This window comes from Sinocyclocheilus anshuiensis, unplaced genomic scaffold (genome assembly GCF_001515605.1).
Source record: "Sinocyclocheilus anshuiensis isolate Anshui unplaced genomic scaffold, SAMN03320099.WGS_v1.1 scaffold1640, whole genome shotgun sequence".
Classification (NCBI taxonomy): domain Eukaryota; kingdom Metazoa; phylum Chordata; class Actinopteri; order Cypriniformes; family Cyprinidae; genus Sinocyclocheilus; species Sinocyclocheilus anshuiensis.
In genome coordinates, this window is record NW_015555883.1 from 1,063,297 (window position 1) to 1,082,824 (window position 19,528).

At 38.7% G+C, this 19,528-nt stretch overlaps 1 protein-coding gene across 1 annotated transcript in view; it reads left to right on the forward strand.

The window, feature by feature from the left end:
- LOC107675834 (ras association domain-containing protein 5-like) overlaps positions 1–19,528 on the forward strand; it is a 47,476-nt gene that overhangs the window by 25,340 nt on the left and 2,608 nt on the right. Inside the window, exons 3-5 of the mRNA XM_016470306.1 lie at positions 17,703–17,813; positions 17,917–18,196; positions 18,282–18,397. Coding sequence (XP_016325792.1) covers positions 17,703–17,813; positions 17,917–18,196; positions 18,282–18,397 — 507 coding nt within the window. The remainder of the gene's footprint in view (positions 1–17,702; positions 17,814–17,916; positions 18,197–18,281; positions 18,398–19,528) is intronic.

Genomic DNA, 19,528 nt, shown 5'->3' on the forward strand with positions numbered 1-19,528 from the left:
CGCTCGTCTGTGCCATTTACATACACAGAGACATGCAGAACATGATGGATTCATATTTAAATAGTATTTTTGCGGCTTAATATTTATGAGGTTCCGTTTGTGTCAAAAATGAGTCGACTGCTTTGTGCTTTGTACTATACATTTTTCTATGTCTACAGTCATTGCCTACTTGTTCAGGTAAATCAGTATATGTTGGCGTGTATGCTGTCTGTTGACGTTGTCTTAATCTGTCGTCCTGCCTGCTTTTTTCTCTGTCGTTTTGTTCTGTCGTCTTGTTCTGTCGTCCTAACTGTCATCTTATTCTGTCCTACTTACTGTCGTCTTGTTCTGTCGTCCTAACTAATGAGGTTCCATTTGTGTCGAAAATGAGTCGACTGCTTTGTGCTTTGTACTATAAATTTTTCTATGTCTACAGTCATTGCCTACTTGTTCAGGTAAATCAGTATATGTTGGCGTGTATGTTGTCTGTTGACGTCGTCTTAATCTGTCGTCCTGCCTGCTTTTTTCTCTGTCGTCTTGTTCTGTCGTCCTAACTGTCGTCTTGTTCTGTCGTCCTAACTGTCATCTTATTCTGTCATCCTAACTGTTGTCCTGTTCTGTCATCCTAACTGTCATCTTATTCTGTCGTCCTTACTGTCATCTTGTTTTGTCGTCCTAACTGTCATCTTATTCTGTCATCTTATTCTGTCGTACTAACAGTCATCTTGTTCTGTCATCCTAACTGTCGTCCTGTTCTGTCGTCCTAACTGTCGTCTTGTTCTGTCGTCCTAACTGTCGTCTTGTTCTGTCGTCCTAACTGTCGTCTTGTTCTGTCGTCCTAACTGTCGTCTTGTTCTGTCGTCCTAACTGTCGTCTTGTTCTGTCGTCCTAACTGTCGTCTTGTTCTGTCGTCCTAACTGTCGTCTTGTTCTGTCGTCCTAACTGTCGTCTTGTTCTGTCGTCCTAACTGTCGTCTTGTTCTGTCGTCCTAACTGTCGTCTTGTTCTGTCGTCCTAACTGTCGTCTTGTTCTGTCGTCCTAACTGTCGTCTTGTTCTGTCGTCCTAACTGTCGTCTTGTTCTGTCGTCCTAACTGTCGTCTTGTTCTGTCGTCCTAACTGTCGTCTTGTTCTGTCGTCCTAACTGTCGTCTTGTTCTGTCGTCCTAACTGTCGTCTTGTTCTGTCGTCCTAACTGTCGTCTTGTTCTGTCGTCCTAACTGTCGTCTTGTTCTGTCGTCCTAACTGTCGTCTTGTTCTGTCGTCCTAACTGTCGTCTTGTTCTGTCGTCCTAACTGTCGTCTTGTTCTGTCGTCCTAACTGTCGTCTTGTTCTGTCGTCCTAACTGTCGTCTTGTTCTGTCGTCCTAACTGTCGTCTTGTTCTGTCGTCCTAACTGTCGTCTTGTTCTGTCGTCCTAACTGTCGTCTTGTTCTGTCGTCCTAACTGTCGTCTTGTTCTGTCGTCCTAACTGTCGTCTTGTTCTGTCGTCCTAACTGTCGTCTTGTTCTGTCGTCCTAACTGTCGTCTTGTTCTGTCGTCCTAACTGTCGTCTTGTTCTGTCGTCCTAACTGTCGTCTTGTTCTGTCGTCCTAACTGTCGTCTTGTTCTGTCGTCCTAACTGTCGTCTTGTTCTGTCGTCCTAACTGTCGTCTTGTTCTGTCGTCCTAACTGTCGTCTTGTTCTGTCGTCCTAACTGTCGTCTTGTTCTGTCGTCCTAACTGTCGTCTTGTTCTGTCGTCCTAACTGTCGTCTTGTTCTGTCGTCCTAACTGTCGTCTTGTTCTGTCGTCCTAACTGTCGTCTTGTTCTGTCGTCCTAACTGTCGTCTTGTTCTGTCGTCCTAACTGTCGTCTTGTTCTGTCGTCCTAACTGTCGTCTTGTTCTGTCGTCCTAACTGTCGTCTTGTTCTGTCGTCCTAACTGTCGTCTTGTTCTGTCGTCCTAACTGTCGTCTTGTTCTGTCGTCCTAACTGTCGTCTTGTTCTGTCGTCCTAACTGTCGTCTTGTTCTGTCGTCCTAACTGTCGTCTTGTTCTGTCGTCCTAACTGTCGTCTTGTTCTGTCGTCCTAACTGTCGTCTTGTTCTGTCGTCCTAACTGTCGTCTTGTTCTGTCGTCCTAACTGTCGTCTTGTTCTGTCGTCCTAACTGTCATCTTATTCTGTCGTACTAACAGTCATCTTGTTCTGTCATCCTTACTGTTGTCTTTACTATCGTCCTGTTCTGTCATCCTAACTGTTGTCCTGTTCTGTCATCCTAACTGTAATCTTATTCTGTCGTCCTTACTGCAGGGGCGTGTCTACGGGGTGGCCAGCATCTTCTTCTGGCCCCCCCCGAAATTTGGCTGGCCACCCCAGGTGCCCCCCCTACCCGATGTCTTGCCATAGGCTTGTTTTTAGTAAATTACTAATTTTAGGCGGTTTCTATAGTGTGATCTTAATGACAATGTCGAGAGCGCATAATGTTACGCGATCCATGTGCGCGAGGACGAATCTCTCCACTCCCAAGCGGATTTCCTTCACTCACACAAAACTGGACGTGTGCTTTTAACATACATCGTTCCGCAAAACTACCCCCCCCAACCCCCCCGTGTGCTTTTAACATACATCGTTCCGCAAACACACACAAAATAATTGTGTACTGTGCATATATGACGGGAGGCATTGGCAAAATCTCACACGTAGTAAGTCAGTCTTGTATCTAGGAACATACCTTTGGAACATGAAAAAAACCTATTGGTAAATTACTGTAATTTTTTCATAAAACATTTATGCACTGTACATACATTAAGGGTGATTTTGGCAAACTCATAAGTTTTGTAACTACGTATATACTACAACCTTTGGAACATGAAAAAGCCTTTTTGGGTGAATTACAGTTTTTTTTTTCTAAACATATTTGTGCACTGTACGTCCAATAAAGCAGGTATTGGCAACATTTCACCTGTAATAAGTCAGTCTCTACTACAACCTTTGTAACATGAAGAAAAAAAAAATACAGTAGCATAATTTTTTAATGAAAATATTTGTGTACTGTACAGACTGTAAGGGAGATGTTGGAAGTATTGTCTAAGGCGAGACATTGGCAAAATATATTTAGTCAGTTTGCCCACTAGGCATTTACTATATTAATATGAATTATTGTACTTCGTTTTGTACTGTGAGGTGAATTTGCAGACGGTCCCTAAAGGAGCCTAGTCGAATATGAAATGTGAAACTAACTTTACAGCGCTGATTAAGGTTATGATGACAAAGCAAGACGACAGAATAAGATGACAGTTAGGACGACAGAACAGGACGACAGAATAAGATGACAGTTAGGACGACAGAACAGGACGACAGAACAGGACGACAGTTAGGACGACAGATAGGACGACAGAACAGGACGACAGATAGGACGACAGAACAGGACGACAGAACAAGACGACAGTTAGGACGACAGATTAAGACGACGTCAACAGACAACATACATGCCAACATATACTGATTTACCTGAACAAGTAGGCAATGACTGTAGACATAGAAAAATTTATAGTACAAAGCACAAAGCAGTCGACTCATTTTCGACACAAATGGAACCTCATTAGTTAGGACGACAGAACAAGACGACAGTAAGTAGGACAGAATAAGATGACAGTTAGGACGACAGAACAAGACGACAGAACAAAATGACAGAGAAAAAAGCAGGCAGGACGACAGATTAAGACAACGTCAACAGACAACATACACACCAACATATACTGATTTACCTGAACAAGTAGGCAATGACTGTAGACAAAGAAATGTATAGTACAAAGCACAAAGCAGTCGACTCATTTTTGACACAAATGGAACCTCATACAGGATCTGGTGTAGCAACCCATGGTGCAGCATATTTCATCTAATATATGCTATAGACAGGTAGTGGTCAAAGTATTGCTAAAACAGTTCAAAAGTGTCACCATAAACCCCACTTCTGCTGACCTACTTTTGATAAACATGAGTGAACTTCTATTAAAACATTTTATGTATTCAGGTCAAGCAATCTAAGAAATGTTTTTAGAAGATTAAATACTTTTTGAAAGTAATGGATATACTAACATTTAAATGAGTTTAATACATGTAGTTACACTGTGTATATACAGTGGGTACGGAAAGTATTCAGACCCCCTTAAATTTTTCACTCTTTGTTATATTGCAGCCATTTGCTAAAATCATTTAAGTTAATTTTTTTTCCTCATTAATGTACACACAGCACCCCATATTGACAGAAAAACACAGAATCGGCCGATAATCGGCCAGGCCGATAATCGGTCGACCCCTACATTGATTATTATAATGCAACCTAAGGCCACCACTTCAGGTAATTTGTCATAAGCTGCTAGTGATGATATTTTTATATCCATAGCTGCTCAGGCACCACATCAGCCGTCAGAGTTTATGAATATGGACTCAATATCTAGTTCACGACATGAGAAGCGTATGCTGCAGTGAAAGAAGATGCCAGAAATGTGGCCCAGTACAGTGTTCAATGAGAATCTAATAAAGCTGACGAGGGGACTTCAAAGTGGCTTTCAACTTCTCTTCCTTTATAGTGGCAAACTCTTTCTTCTTGTCTTTTATCTCCCTTTGTGAGGAATCGTCTCCCTGCTGGAGAACGCGAGCTGAGGAAAGCAGCAAATGAAAAAGAGGTGATGAATGATCTCATTTCACGCTGACATCTTGCCAGTGTTTTACCATAGTAACATGTGGAATTGCATTGCATTTAGTCATTAAAGGAATGAAAGGGAATTTTGTTGATGTAAGGCAGATACATTTAGATAATTAACCAGCAGTTTTCGTCTAGTTGATGGTGGGGATGTGAAAAAACGTAATACTTTGATGCATTTCTTTCTTCTGTGAGACACGGGAAGATATTTTGAAGAACTTTGAATGGACAAAACAACACTGAAACATTTTTCAAAATATCTTTTGTGTTCCCAAGAAGAAAGAAAGTTTTAACAGGTTTTGTCAAGATTGTTTTTGATATATATATATTGGTTGATTGGTTGACCATCGTCACCCATACCTAATTGATGGACTGATGAATGTGATTTTATGTCGTTCTTATCTTGCACTCACATTTAACATATACTGGTGCTCCAGCTGGACTTTGTTTCTAATTCCCTCAAGGTCAGGGTCAAAGGTAAAGACCAAAAGCCCTAATGAGTGGAAGGAGAGATCAGATGTCGCTTTAATTTTGACCTCCAGTGGAACATATGTACACTAAATGTTGTAACATTCTAATTTCTGTTGGTCTGGAGCCTACAGTGTTTGTGTGTTAGTGTTTTCAGCTTTAATTTGTGCCCATTCTTTTTTGTTTTAGATGTAGTTGTATTATTTCCTGCCATCAGAAAGACAACTATTAAAGGTTCCCTGTAAAAAGCACTACAAAAAGATTTATCTCCCTGTGTATTTCTATTAGCGGTGCAGTGAAAAAGCAAAGGGACATTACAGTGTGATGAATTATTTATAGAATGTGCAACAGTAATGATGATCAGTTAGGGCTCTGAGTTCTACCTTTAAAGGCTCTCTGGAATACTTACATTTACATTTATTCATGTAGAATACGCTTTTATCCAAAGTGACTTAAAAAGGAGGAACATTACAAGTGATTTATCATTAGAGCCAACAGTATTTGCACTACACATTAGCAGATTTTATATATGGTAGTCTAGTACACAAGCTAAAGCAGAAGTGAAAAGCAGGAAAAAAAAACAGACTTGAATCTGATTGGCCACTTGCAACATTCTACAGTAAGACATTTTTCAAATAATCATTCCTTCCTTCCTTCCTTCTTTCCTTCCTTACTTCCAACCAACCAACCAACTAATGAACTAACCAAATCTATATTTGATAAATATTTTTATTTGGAATATTAGATTCTGTTTGGTTATTCTGCAAACTGTTTAATTTGCAGGCAGTGTAGTTTCATGGTCTCTTTTTTTGGGGGTGTAATGATCATTGGACTGTTTAATTGACAATTTAATTGATGGTTTAATTGGTGAATCTGATTGGCCACTTGCAACATTCTACAGTAAAACATTTTTCAAATAATCATTCCTTCCTTCCTTCCTTCCTTCCTTCCTTCCTTACTTCCAACCAACCAACCAACTAATGAACTAACCAAATCTATATTTGATAAATATTTTTATTTGGAATATTAGATTCTGTTTGGTTATTCTGCAAACTGTTTAATTTGCAGGCAGTGTAGTTTCATGGTCTCTTTTTTTGGGGGTGTAATGATCATTGGACTGTTTAATTGACAATTTAATTGATGGTTTAATTGGCAGCTAATCTAGTTTTCATGTTTCACATTTGACTCCATGGTCTCTTTTTTATTACATTATAAAATAATTTAAACTCAAATCAATATTTAATGTTTATTTATGATTCATCAATTTATTCCAAATACCAACTTGTAATTATTTTTATTTGGAATAATTGATTTTGATTGGTCATTATGCCTTCAGATTTTGTTTTATTTTATTTTTTTGTAATGAGCATTAATCTGTATAATTGACCGCTATAATTATTTGGCAAGCAATTTATTTTCATGTACCTCATATCACTCCACAGTCTTTTTTTTCCTCACATCATAAAATAATTTAATTATGGACAGTCAGTCATCAATTATCACAAAATAAACCTTTTCACGATGATATGAGACCACCTCAATCACCTTTATTTTGTAATAATGACCTCATTATACATTGTCCCTTACTTTTTCCAGACTGAAAGAAATGTAAATGCTTTTTGCAGTCCTGCCTGTATTAAAGTCACAGTGCCATTTAACAATACTCTAGATTCACACTGCCTGCCATCAGAGGCCTTTTGCATATCAGCAATGCTATGCATACTATGTAAAGTAGCCTCTAAAAGACCACATGCAGTGAGCGCTCTCTTTCTTCCTCTCTCTCTCCTTCTCTCGCTCTTCCGGTCTATTATCTTTTTCCATTTCTTTCCTTCTTCCTCTCTCTCTTTTTCTCTACAGTGGGAAGTGTCTTGAGTTGAGCAAAGAGCAGTTGCATGCAGGAAGAGCGATAGTGGAGGAGGGAGGGGGAAGAAGGAGGGCGTTTGCGTAAGCTTGTAGGCAGATAACAGACCCAACCACAGATGGTAGAGCGAGTGAGAAAGAGAGAGAGTGTGCGCGCTGGTGTGAGAGAAGGAGGAAGGGAGGGAGGTGCAGTACGTCAGTTCTCTGCTCACTCAGTTACTGTGAGGCAGGTTGATTTTCTGGCGTCTTTCTAGCAGCTGTCACAGCCTCACTGTGGACTGGAGACTTCTGCATCCATCTCAGCCGGCTGAAGGAATATTCAACAGAATGTCCATGCAACATTCTCAGATCTTTAGTGCTTTTTACAGCAAGACTGTGTGACTGTGTGCCAGTTGGTGGACGCCAATACAAGCAATTTGTGTGCAGTGACATGCTTTCCTCCACCCTGGGCTAATTTTCTCATCTCAAGCGGTCGTGGGTTTAAAGAACCAAGCTGTCGGCTGAATAGAGTGGGAGAAGCTGCTTCTGTTCAGCTGCCTGTTTGTGACCTGTGGAAACAGGAACTGAGCATCAGATACCGGCCGCAACGCTCACTGAGCGTCAGCCTGCAAGTTTCGGAGCTCATTTCCGGAGGCACGTGGAGCTCTGGCCCTTCATCTGAACCTGTGGTCCCCCGCTCCCAGCCCATCCTCCCCTTCCCAACCCTGGAGCCTGGAATGGTGCGTTTGGTCCCCCGAAGACCCGCATAGGGAATCCCTCAAGCTGGATCCGTCTCCGCAAATGACCGGTAGCAATAGCATGAGCAGTGGGTACTGCAGCCTGGATGAGGAGAGCGATGATTTCACCTTCTTCACTGCCAAGACCTCCTTCTTCCGACGGTCACAAGCAAAGCAAGTAGCCAAGGTAGTGTATGAATGCGAGGCTGATGGAATTGTGAAGATTGAGCGAGTATATCCACACCTGATATAGAAGATGTGCACGGAAGCGTGTACACGGAAGTGCATTTTTTCTTCATGTTTCTCACTTGATGAACTGCTGCGTTGTAAGAAATGTGTTTTGGATGCATTCGGAACAGGTTTATGACCTGATATGTTTTGAGTGACAACATACAAAGACTGTTTTGGGTTTTCTAGCATTTTGTTCAACACTGTTGAGGTTGTTAAAGTTAGATGAGACAGGCTGTAGAAAAAGATTTTCCTACACTCTCAGAAAAAAAACGGTATAAAATCTGGGGTGATACCCTTTCGAAAGATACTAATATGTACCATTTAGGTATTAACATATATACTTTTGAGACTAATAAGTAAATTTAATGTACTAATGTGGAGCCTTTAGAGGTAAATAAGGTACAAAGGTGTAGCTTTTGAAAGCATACTGCCACAGCTTTTGTACCTATGTGTGTGTATGTGAGTGTATGTCTATGGAAACACTGTCGGTAGAAACTTTGTACTGTTTAGAGCAACTAACTAACTTTTAAATGAAGAGTCTCTCAAGGACTAATGATTGGATAAGAAAGAAGCTTATCCATTGCTTTTCCTTGCTGTCACTTAATATGATTTTTATGGCAGCCATTTAACACTCTAGTGTAAGGGCTGTGGGTATGATTCCCATGGAATGCATGGACGGATAGAAAAATGTATACCTTGAATGCCCCGTAAATCGCTTTGGATTAAAACGTCTGTTAGGGCGACTGTCGAAAGGGGGTTAGTAGGTGAAGATTGCACTGTTAGGTGTTAGGTTGCTCAAACTTACAATGATAGTATGAGCTTAAAGATGTTCTTATGAAAGATTAAGAAGTGTACAAGTCTTTGTTCCACACTAATTTAGTAAGTAGGCTTATTTCACAATAGAGCTGAAGTATTAATTGGACTTATGTTATATAAGTTAACCGAATGCATTAAAGCAAATTGCTTTTACTTCAGCTCATTACCTGCATATCTTGACCTTTATTATAGACTCTTTTAAGCATGGCAGTGTACATAGAGTGCACTCTCACACTCTCAGAGCTCTCAAATGCTGTGAGGGGAAGGAAATGGCTGCTGATTGTGCCAGAAAGGCCTGTCCTTCCCTGAATCAGAGAGTGTGTTATTTTACAAGACCCCATAGCTTTTACACTGACTTCCTGTTACTGTAGGCCTCTCTTAGGCCTCTTAGACTTAGATTTAGATACAGTTGTTTAGTGACCAAAAAGTCAGTCAGAATTGAGCTTTAATTAGATTGGGTCTTATAAGCTAGCTAGCAAATGCAGCTGTACTCTGAACACCACAGAACTGGAAATAGGCTAATATTTAATGTCCTTAAAGACTTCAAATTTCACTCCCATACCTGAGCTGACCAGCCTTACATCACTTTCTGCAGCATCAGGTTTGGGAAGAGCTTCTCAGGATGTGAATTATTTATCCTGTTCGCATCTCTGTCTGGACACAATGTGAGCTGCCTGTTTGAGGGCATTCAGTGAACAGTTTAAATTTTTTTTTTTTTTTTTTGGTTATTAGTCTGTTACCATATTGTATTGTTCAAACGTTTGGGGTTGGTACGATTTTAAATGAAGTCTCTTATGCTCATCAGGGCTGTATTTATTTGATCACAAATAGAGTAAGAACAATAATATGGCAATTTTATTGTAAATATTATATTTGACTTTAATATATTTTAAAATACAGTGGTGTGAAAAAATGTTGGCCCCCTTCCTGATTTCTTATTTTTTTGCATGTTTGTCACACTTTAATGTTTCAGATCATCAAACAAATTTAAATATTAGTCAAAGATAACACAAGTAAACACAACATGCAGTTTTTAAATGAAGGTTTTTATTATTAAGGGAAAACAAATTCCAAAACTACATGGCCCTGTGTGAAGAAGTGTTTGCCCCCCTGTTAAAACTGTGGTTTATCACACCTGAGTTCAATTTCTCTAGCCACACCCAGGCCTGATTACTGACAAACATGCAAAAAAATAAGAAATCAGGAAGGGGGCCAACACTTTTTCACACCACTGTATATTAATGTGAAGGCAAAGCTGAATTTTCAGCATCATTACTCCAGTCGTCAGTGTCACATGAGCCTTCAGAAATCATTCCAGTATGATGATTTGCTGCTCAAGAAACATTTCTTATTATTAACGTTGAAAACAGTGCTGCTTATTATTATTTTTGGAAATTATGATAATTTCTTTCAGGATTCTTTGATGAATAGAACATTTGAAAAGAACAGCATTAATTTGAAATATATATCGTTTGTAACATTATGTCTTTACTGCCATTTTTTATCTATTTAATGTATCTCTACTGGATAAAAGTATTAATTAAAAAAAAAATCTTACTGACCCCAAAACTTTTGAATGGTACAGTAGTGTAAGTTTTGAATGCTGGTGTTGTGCTGATGTCCCTAACAGATTTCTTAATTAGCTTAAAAGTAGGCAACAAAAAAAAGTTAAAAATTAGAATCTTTTTGAGACCATCACCAAACCAGTTTAAACTAGTCTAACCCCCCAAAAAAGTTCATGCTGGTCTAACCTGGTGTTTCCAGCAAGGTTGTTATGGTAGATCAGTGTTGCCAGACTTACGATAATTATCGTATTTGTACCATAATTTTGACCTCTGTACGATGTACAATCAATAATACCATAATGTACGATCATTTCAGAATTTTGTGACACCAAATGATAGTCGTTGTAATCATAGGGCTTCTATACTCATTGATCTAGCTGTGTGGATCCTACTGTACGTGTACCTTCATGATTGTGAGGAGACTTGAAAGTGTTACACATCTTTCATCTCATCTCACGTCTTCTCGACCAATCGTCGTGGAGAATGACTCTCTCTCACGAGCACAAGTTAGGTCAGTTTTTAGGTCAGTACTTAGGTCAGTTTTTTTCAAAGCTGAGGTCGATAGTTTAGCGATAAAGTATAGAAAATGAGTGCTGAAAAGGATAAATAGCTGTAACATCTAGATAAATAGCTGTATTCAGAACGTTTGACTCGTGTACGGTAATTTTCTTCCAAATACGATAATTTTGAACTTCTGGTACGATACTTGGACATTTCCAATCTGGCAACACTGTGGTAGATTGTTTGTGTATTGTGTTGCTAGGTGCAAGGCGTTACTTCTACAGTCATTTCAGCTATTGGGTGACAGACGTTTGATTTATATATTGGACTTTTACATTGTTTTGCTTTTACTGAACAAAAATAAGTGCAGTTTGAATAGGCAGTCATAAACACACCGAAGGTGAAGTTAGCTTGTCCTAATTCGTATTAGCATCTCTGGAAGTCCTCTTAGAAGAACCCCAGGGATGGATAAATGGGAGATTAGCTTCTCGCTTTAGTGCGCACATTCTTCTTGTCAGTTATGGGATTAAAATTGCTTTATGGATCAATAATACATTTCCGATTTACCTCGCTGGGTTAAACGTAGTAGACAGAAGGCTTTTAAACCAAGAGCACAGAGTGAAATTGCCTTTATAAATGCTGCTGCTTCTGTGTTCAATAATTATTCCAGAAACTCATTAAAGACAACACATTCAAGGTAAATTTTTGACCCAAATGACAGCTATTAGTGAAGGGAACAAACAATAAATAGCTTCCTCTTCAAGGGCAGAATTTAACATTTGAATAGGGAAAGTCATGCAAACACGAGGCCGTTTGCTCAAGGTTTTGCACTCCATGAGTACTGAAAGTCATGAGCCATCTCATAAACCTTTGTGTGATTGAAAAAAGTTTACTATGGCTCAAATCTGGTAGATGTTGCAGCTGTGGTGCCATTTCGGCAAATGGCTGCCTAGTTGGTAAGCTACAGCAGAATGAGTCAAGTTTTCTCGTTTCTAAACATTATAATAGCTGTTTAATTGAAATGCTGTTCAAAATCACATAGATGCTGAATGCTCAAAAAACAAATCTGTGTATCAATCAGCTATAGGGATGCCATGAGTTAATGATGCATAAAAAAAACAGGCCCAAGCACAATGCATCGATAATTAAGACCTTCATTATCAAAGGCATTTGAATGGATTGATAGCATAGGGCTTGTGTTTACTGGTGTCGTGGGCTCTGATGATCTACGCTGTTTATTCAGGCATGCAGATGATGGGCTTTGCATTTGTGCAGGGCTGCAGAGAGGGAGGGGAGAATCTCCTACGGCACACTTGACCCAGTAATGAGAGAGAGGGAGAGAATGAGTACACATGCAACGTGTGGGAGGGAGCAGATCACAAGGCATCATTCCTACACTGCGGCAGAAACAGCAGAGAGACACAAGAATGATCAATTAAAAGCATATAAATCTTTGAAAGATACATATACTGTAATTAGACTCCCGTTTGCTTACCTGTGTCTGACTAACCATGGTTGATTTTACTGCAGCTAAAGCCAGTGCATTAAAGTACATTATCAATGCATTAGCACTAACATTGTATAAAGAGACTTCCTCTGAACATCAGGCTTCCCTAGAACTGATGTCGGCTAACACTTGCAAATCTTACTTCCTGTATTTTTTGTTAGTGCAGTTCTCACGGTGATACGCAGAACATGCAGCATCTAACCAAATTATTACTGGTTTGAGGCCATTCAGTAGGTGCAGATGTAGAAGACGTGCACATTGCCTGAAACTGACACTAAGGGCATCGTGTTCCCTAATCAGTCGGAGTAGCCGTGTGCTGTGCTTAAGGACACCTGCCTGACATGCAGTGATGACTTTGAGATGACACTCCGATAGCATTTACAGCCGTGCCCTTTTCTTTCGTGTCATGTAGGCTCTGTAATTTGATATTTGCTCAGGTCATGCCCCAAGGCACCTTTATGTACATTGTTAACACCCTCCACTTGGGCCTTCTATGACTTTCTTTCCTCTGTTTGTTTAACTCTCATTTTGATTTAAAGAATGGCCTGGAGCATTTAACAGTGAAAGTCATTATTCAGTAGAGGAAAGCGTATTGTTCAATTCATACAGGTTAGGTAGGTTTTATCTGTTTGACTGCTCAAAGCAGGCTTACTTGTTGTTTCCTAACCCTGTTTATCAAAGAAATGTTCTTCCAGACATTTCCGGTTCACCACAAAGTGCATTCTAGAGAGAATTTTAATTGATCAAAAGTGACAGCAAAAAGATTTCAGTTTCAAATAAATGATTTGAACTTGGAAAAAAAAATGTATCACGTTCTTGGCAACTTTCCCGAAGTGTGTATGTGTTTATATACACATGTCTGGCAAAAAAAACAATGTTTTGCCAGACATTTTTGATTCACCACAAGGAGCGTTCTAGAAAAATATGTTGTCTGCGAGACAGCGTTTTTTGTGCATTCACAGGATATCCGGGTCACGTTTGATGTCGCTTCTGCTCACTCACTGCTAAAATCTGAAAGGTGCGATTCACAGCTTTCTCACATCAGGTGATTTCTGTCTTCAACCTGAAAGGAAATCGTGTGTCTGCAGCTGAGTAACATGCATTTCTATTGAAGCATAAAACCTGCAGTGAAGCGTTTGTTCAAACTAACTAATCAGGGTTTGCTTTTTACCTTTAGTGAGGAGGTTCGTTTCAGAGAGGTGGTGCACTCGTGCATGTGTAGCTCAGATGTGGGTCAGCTCTCTGAATGACAGCAGATACTGTGAGCCTCAGTGAATAGACAGGAGAGATCCCACACATAACCCACCCACTTCACAATCACACACACTTATGATGCCCTTTATTCCAATTACAACTCCCACGCTCACTCACATGCACTCTTACACACTTTCTCCAGCTGAAAACCATGAATACACCCACAGACACACACATCTTTGCTCTTTGGTTGTTACAATAAAGGACTCTTCCCTCTCACGGTGTTTCAAGAGAAGATCAGAGCTCATTCATATAATCATACTCAAAATGTGAAGATGATGGGATATGATGGCCGAGCTTGGATTGCTCTTGGATGTCGTGTAGATACATGTGCAGTCAAACACATACAACATGAAATAAACCATCAGGAGCAGAGCAAACTTTTAAACTGGTTTCCATTGTTTTGCCCATTGTTCCAAAAGGCCACTTTCTCTGCTTTGGATGTGAGGAAGGGAGGGAGAAAGATATATTTAGCAGCTCACAGTCCTCTGGTCACAAATACAGGAATTTTGGTTGTGTGCACCAAGGGATTCAAGTTAGTGGGAGAAGAATGAGAATGCCACAAAAATCTAAATTGTAAATCTTTGCTTGTCAACATTAATAAAGAATATCAGAGCTGCAAATTGATTGTGGAATGGTAGAGGATTTGTTTTACTAAACGTTGGTGGGTGTGTAAATCTGGTTTATTGACCAGTAATAGATGGAGGGACTGGAAGTGTTAGGGAAAACCACTTTGAAAACTGTCATTATTTTTGCAATACCGTTTGGTGCCGCTAGGGGCACAGAAATGACACACCTCACATTTAATTGACATTAAATTAATGTTGCCTTGCAAAAAAAAAAAAATTATGGTACAAAAACAAGCTTAATTTTCTCTATGCACAGTATAATTTTTTTTACTATTTTTTCCTTCTTTGGTTGAACTGACACAGATGTGTTTTTGGCTAATCTCACACAATTGAACATTGTCTCTGGTCTACGCCACACAATACAAAACAGGTAAATTTGAAGAAGTGAATGTGACGTGTATTGCATGAGCGATTGCACATAATTCTGAACACTTCTCTTCACAGAACACTGACTAGGATGTCACAGTGGCACACATAGCCAGACATAAAGTGATTTGTTTTCTTTGCTTTTAAGTTTCTTAAGGACAGTTTATTTTAAAATTTGTAATCCTTCCTCGTCTCTCAACTCACAAGTATGAGAGTGTTAAAACAGATGTTTTAAATGCGTCTCTGATTTAAAATTAAATAGTAAAATGGCTCCAGAGTCCAATTCAATTAATCAATTCCAAAACAGATTCATCTGTGTCAACTCTAGAAAATGGTCACTGAAATCATTGAATGGCATTTTTCATATTTTAAAATGTTTTGGTGGTGCAGAGACATTGGTAGATATTACTGTTCATTGTGTTATTATTATGTACTCTAACATTTGAGCTTTTACAATAAAATAATGAAATAACATTATTCCTTAGCTAATTTAGCGAAACAAAAAGTGCATTTTACTTGTTGCATTGATCGTAATAGCAACAATGCCTGAAATGATTGAGGAAAAATCTGCAATATCTGAATATATGTGGCTATATATATAGTGCTATTGTGCAAAAGTAAGTCTGAGATCTAAAGCAATTTATCCCCTCATTGAGGATTTTGCATCGCTTCGTTTGGCGAGACGTTTCTTTCGTGCCACCACATACCACAAGACGCAACAGCACAAGTGCAGCAGTATTGCACATTTCCTGTCTGCAGATTCTGTCTTTCATAACAAGCTTCTCATTTGAGAAAATTTCTGATCTTTCTGTCCATTGAGGTTATCCATGTCAGGCAGTTGTAGTGTGTGGGCCAGGCAGAAGTTAATTTGTTTGCTAAGCGTCCGGATAAATTCTTCTTCCTCTCCGCTCAGGCTTAATGTTTGTGTGTTCATGTGTGTATGAGTGGATCTCTTTCTGCTCAATGAGACATAGAGCTGCCATGCTGGCGCCACAGGGATCTCCATGAATAAATGATCTTGCTTTTTTCATTCTTATTCTTTCGTCCCAGAAAAGAAGAGAGAAACTCACTTTGCATGTATTACGGGAGATGCAGCTAGTAGCTAAAAATACCTCCGACAGAATCTTTGTTGCTAAGGCTTGTTCAGCGACTGTCACACCCACTAGAAAACCCCTCCAAGAGAACCGTTTCTTTGTCACTGGAAATGATGGAGTATTTAGTGTCACATGCCCTGTCATCATTCCTTCTGCATTATTTCTACCTATTAGAATGAATGTGTGCCCTACCAAGGTTTTTGTCATATAAGTGCTCGTTTTTAGATATTTGGGGGACAACATTTTTTTATTGCCTTTATTTGAGAAAAAATACATTAAAAACAGCAATATTGTTATTATTACTATTTTAAATAGCCGTGAATTATTTTAATATATTTAAAAATTGGATTTATTCTCGTGATGACAAACCTGAATTTTCAGCATCATTACTTCAGTCTCAGTGTCACATGATCCTTCAGAAACCATTCTAATATGCTTATTTGGTGTTCAAGAAACATTTCTTTTTATTAGCATTGTTGAAAACAGTTGTATATGTACATATGTATAATTTCTCTGTAAAAACCCTTTTTTCATCTCTTTTGTCCTGTTCTGTTCAATTCATGGAAAAAAGCGGGGAAAATAGCACATCCTTTGAGATTTGACCACACAAGAACATTAAACGACAGGTGTTTCTCCCTGTTGTTTATTGATGAATCATTATGGATTGGTAGAGCGTTCCTCAGAGGCCAAAACTGTCTTTGCATAGACTCTAGTCCTGTCTTGATCAACCTGGATTTGTTTAAAGAAGTCTCAAGAGGCATTTAAACTGTTACTGTCATGCTGTACACACACACTCACACACACACACACACACACACACAGAGAGAGAGAGATTGGTATCTCAGTGAGTGACATTGTTCCCTGTAGTTGATCAATAAGAGTAGTAGTAATGTTCAGACTTAGAAATATCAACATATTATAATGCCTATTGAAGATATTGTTACACTACCGTTCAAAGGTTTGGGGTCAGTAAGATGTATAAAAGTTTCCAAAAAAATATTAGGCAGCACATCTGTTTTCAACATTGATCATAAGAATTTTTTCTTGAGCAGCAAATCAGCATTTGATTTCTGAAGGATCATGTGACACTGAAGACTGGAGTAATGATGCTGAAAATTCAGTTTTGTATCACAGGAATAAATTACATTTTATAATATATTAAAATCGAAAACTGTTATTTAAATTATAATATTTCACAATATTACTGATTTTACTGTATTTTTATCAAATAAATGCAGGCTTGGTGAGCATTAGAGACTTCTTCCAAAAGCATTAAAATCTGACCCACTCCAAGTTATTGAACAGTAGTGAATGTATTGCTAAGACGAGCATCATTGTTCATAAGTGTTTTCTGTGGAAATACTGTAAATTGTCCATTTTTAAAATCTCCTAAAGTTAATTTTGCCAATATTTAGCAGTACTCTTGCGAATAGATAACAGTCATGGATTAAAAGCCACAAAACTCATTTAAAGTTGTATGTTAAAGGCATTAGAGTCATCCATAGAGTAGATCTATTATTTAGTTCAGCATCATGTATAGGATCTCCCATCCTCCCATGTTTCGCTCAATAGAAATCCAGCAGAAGGTAGTTTCTTCTTCATATAAGCACCATGCGTCACATAATAGCTTCTTGTGAAGGGCAGATAACTGGTTATCTTGATAACGTAAGTGTCTGTAATCTCAGCAGCAATCAGTTGTCCCCTCTTCCTCCCCGAGAGATGTTCTGCTCTCTTGACACTCAATACCAGGGGTCAATACAAAAATAGAAAAACTAGAGGAACTACCTCAGAGGAACTCCAAAAAGCACAGTTCACTAAAAATGGAGCTAGCTGAGAGTCCAACCAATGCAACTAAAACAGTACCTTCACGTCAATTCATCTGTACTGTCATGTTACATCATGCTTATAATGTCAACATCAGCTTTTACACAGGGTTGATGGCCTTTTCTACCATAGCTCATTAATACCTCACAAGGCCTCTACTGTGTTTGATATCAGGATGCCTCATCTAACCTTGTTTTTTATCTTGGTTTTAGGATGTGACAAGAGAGGAAGAGGAAGAGAAGCCAACATCCCTCACAGACGAAGAGATTAAAGCGAAAATAGATGACTACAACTCCAAAGTGACAGAGAATGGAATGAAAATAGTGAGTATTGATTTGTCAACAAAGCATTTGCACTCATTTGCAGATAATTTGAGAGTTTTACTGTGAGAAATGACCTGACTCAAGTTGTTTTGTTATCTCCCAGAGCTCAGATGGCACATACACTGGTTTCATAAAGGTTCACTTGAAGTTGCGCAGGCCTGTGACTGTTTCTGTGGATGGGAAGTCACCAGGACCATGTTCCTCTTCTGATAGTTCAGATAACCGCACATCCTTCTACCTGCCCAGGGATGCCATTAAACAGCTACACATCAGCAGTACCACCACGGTCAGGGAGGTCATCCAGGGCCTGCTGAAGAAGTTCATGGTACAGGATAACCCATGCAAGTTCGCCCTCTACCACCAGACCCGTCGAGACAGCCAGGGTAAGTGTTCAAATGAAGATGAAATATACTGTAGTATTGTACAATACTACTATAATACTAAGGTGTTGTATGCTTGATTTTTCAGATCTTTTCCAGAAGTTGCCATTATCAGAATGTCCACTCTGCTTGAGGCTGTTAGCAGGTCCTGATCTAGAGAACTTGTCCTTTGTACTCAAAGAAAATGAGACTGGCGAGGTTGAGGTGAGCTTTTCTATTGTCTAAATGTGTCATTTTTTATTTTTGTAAAATTTGCCTACCACAATAAACATGATCTAGTATTTTAATCATTAAATGAATTAATTTAACATATTTAGGCTGTGTGTCCACCAAAGCATTTTTGCCCGAGGCTAGTGTATTTTTTCAGTTTTCAATGGGAGCGCCACATTTTTAAAATCTTTTTCGCGCTGAGTGCTCGGGCATTTTTTTCTCTGCGCCGGGAGTTGAAGAATGTTCAACTTTAGGTAAAACGCAGCACTCATCACTGTCACTTTTTAGTCAGCCGTCCAATCACGGTGGAGGAGGGGCGGGGCAAATACCACTCTAACCAACTGTCACTCATTCGGTTTGTACTACGACTAAACAACAATGGAGGAGAAGTTAATATTTCTTGTCTCTGAGTATTCATGTCTGTACCAAATGGGATTCCCGGACTACTACAAATATTGATATGAAAAATAATGATTGCAATGATGCGTCTGCCACAGTACTTCTGCGGATATTCCGTATAATAGCAACCAAAGAGTCTTAACTGAAAAAAACACTGTGCCGCAGAAGCACTCTCAAGTGCTCACACCTAGGTGTTTTCAGCAGAGCACCTGGCATTTTCAGCTGGCTAAAAATGCTTTAGTGGACACACGGCCTATTTTACTTTTTTGCAAATATATTTTGTCTCTTTCTCAATCATTATGGCAATAAAATGCTTTTTATATTATTATTCGTATTTATTTATTTATATTTTATACTTTTTTTTCACCTGATCTATCATTATGAATATAAACTCATTTTTATATTTAACCACACTTTTATCCAAAGTCATTTACAATGCATTCAAGGTACACATTTACATTTTATCAGTTCTTGTTTTTCCTGGTAATCGAAACCATGACCTTTGCCATACTCTGCTGTATGAAGTACAGAAAACACTACAAAGCAAAAAAATTAAAAATAAAATCATTTATAAATACATTTTTAGCCTGCTTTATCATTATGAAAATGTAATTCTTGCTATGTTTTTTTATTATTATTATTCATGATAATGTAATTTATATGTAAATTATATATAAATATAAAAATTTTCATAGGCAAATCTTCCTGTTTTCATTCTTTGTTTCC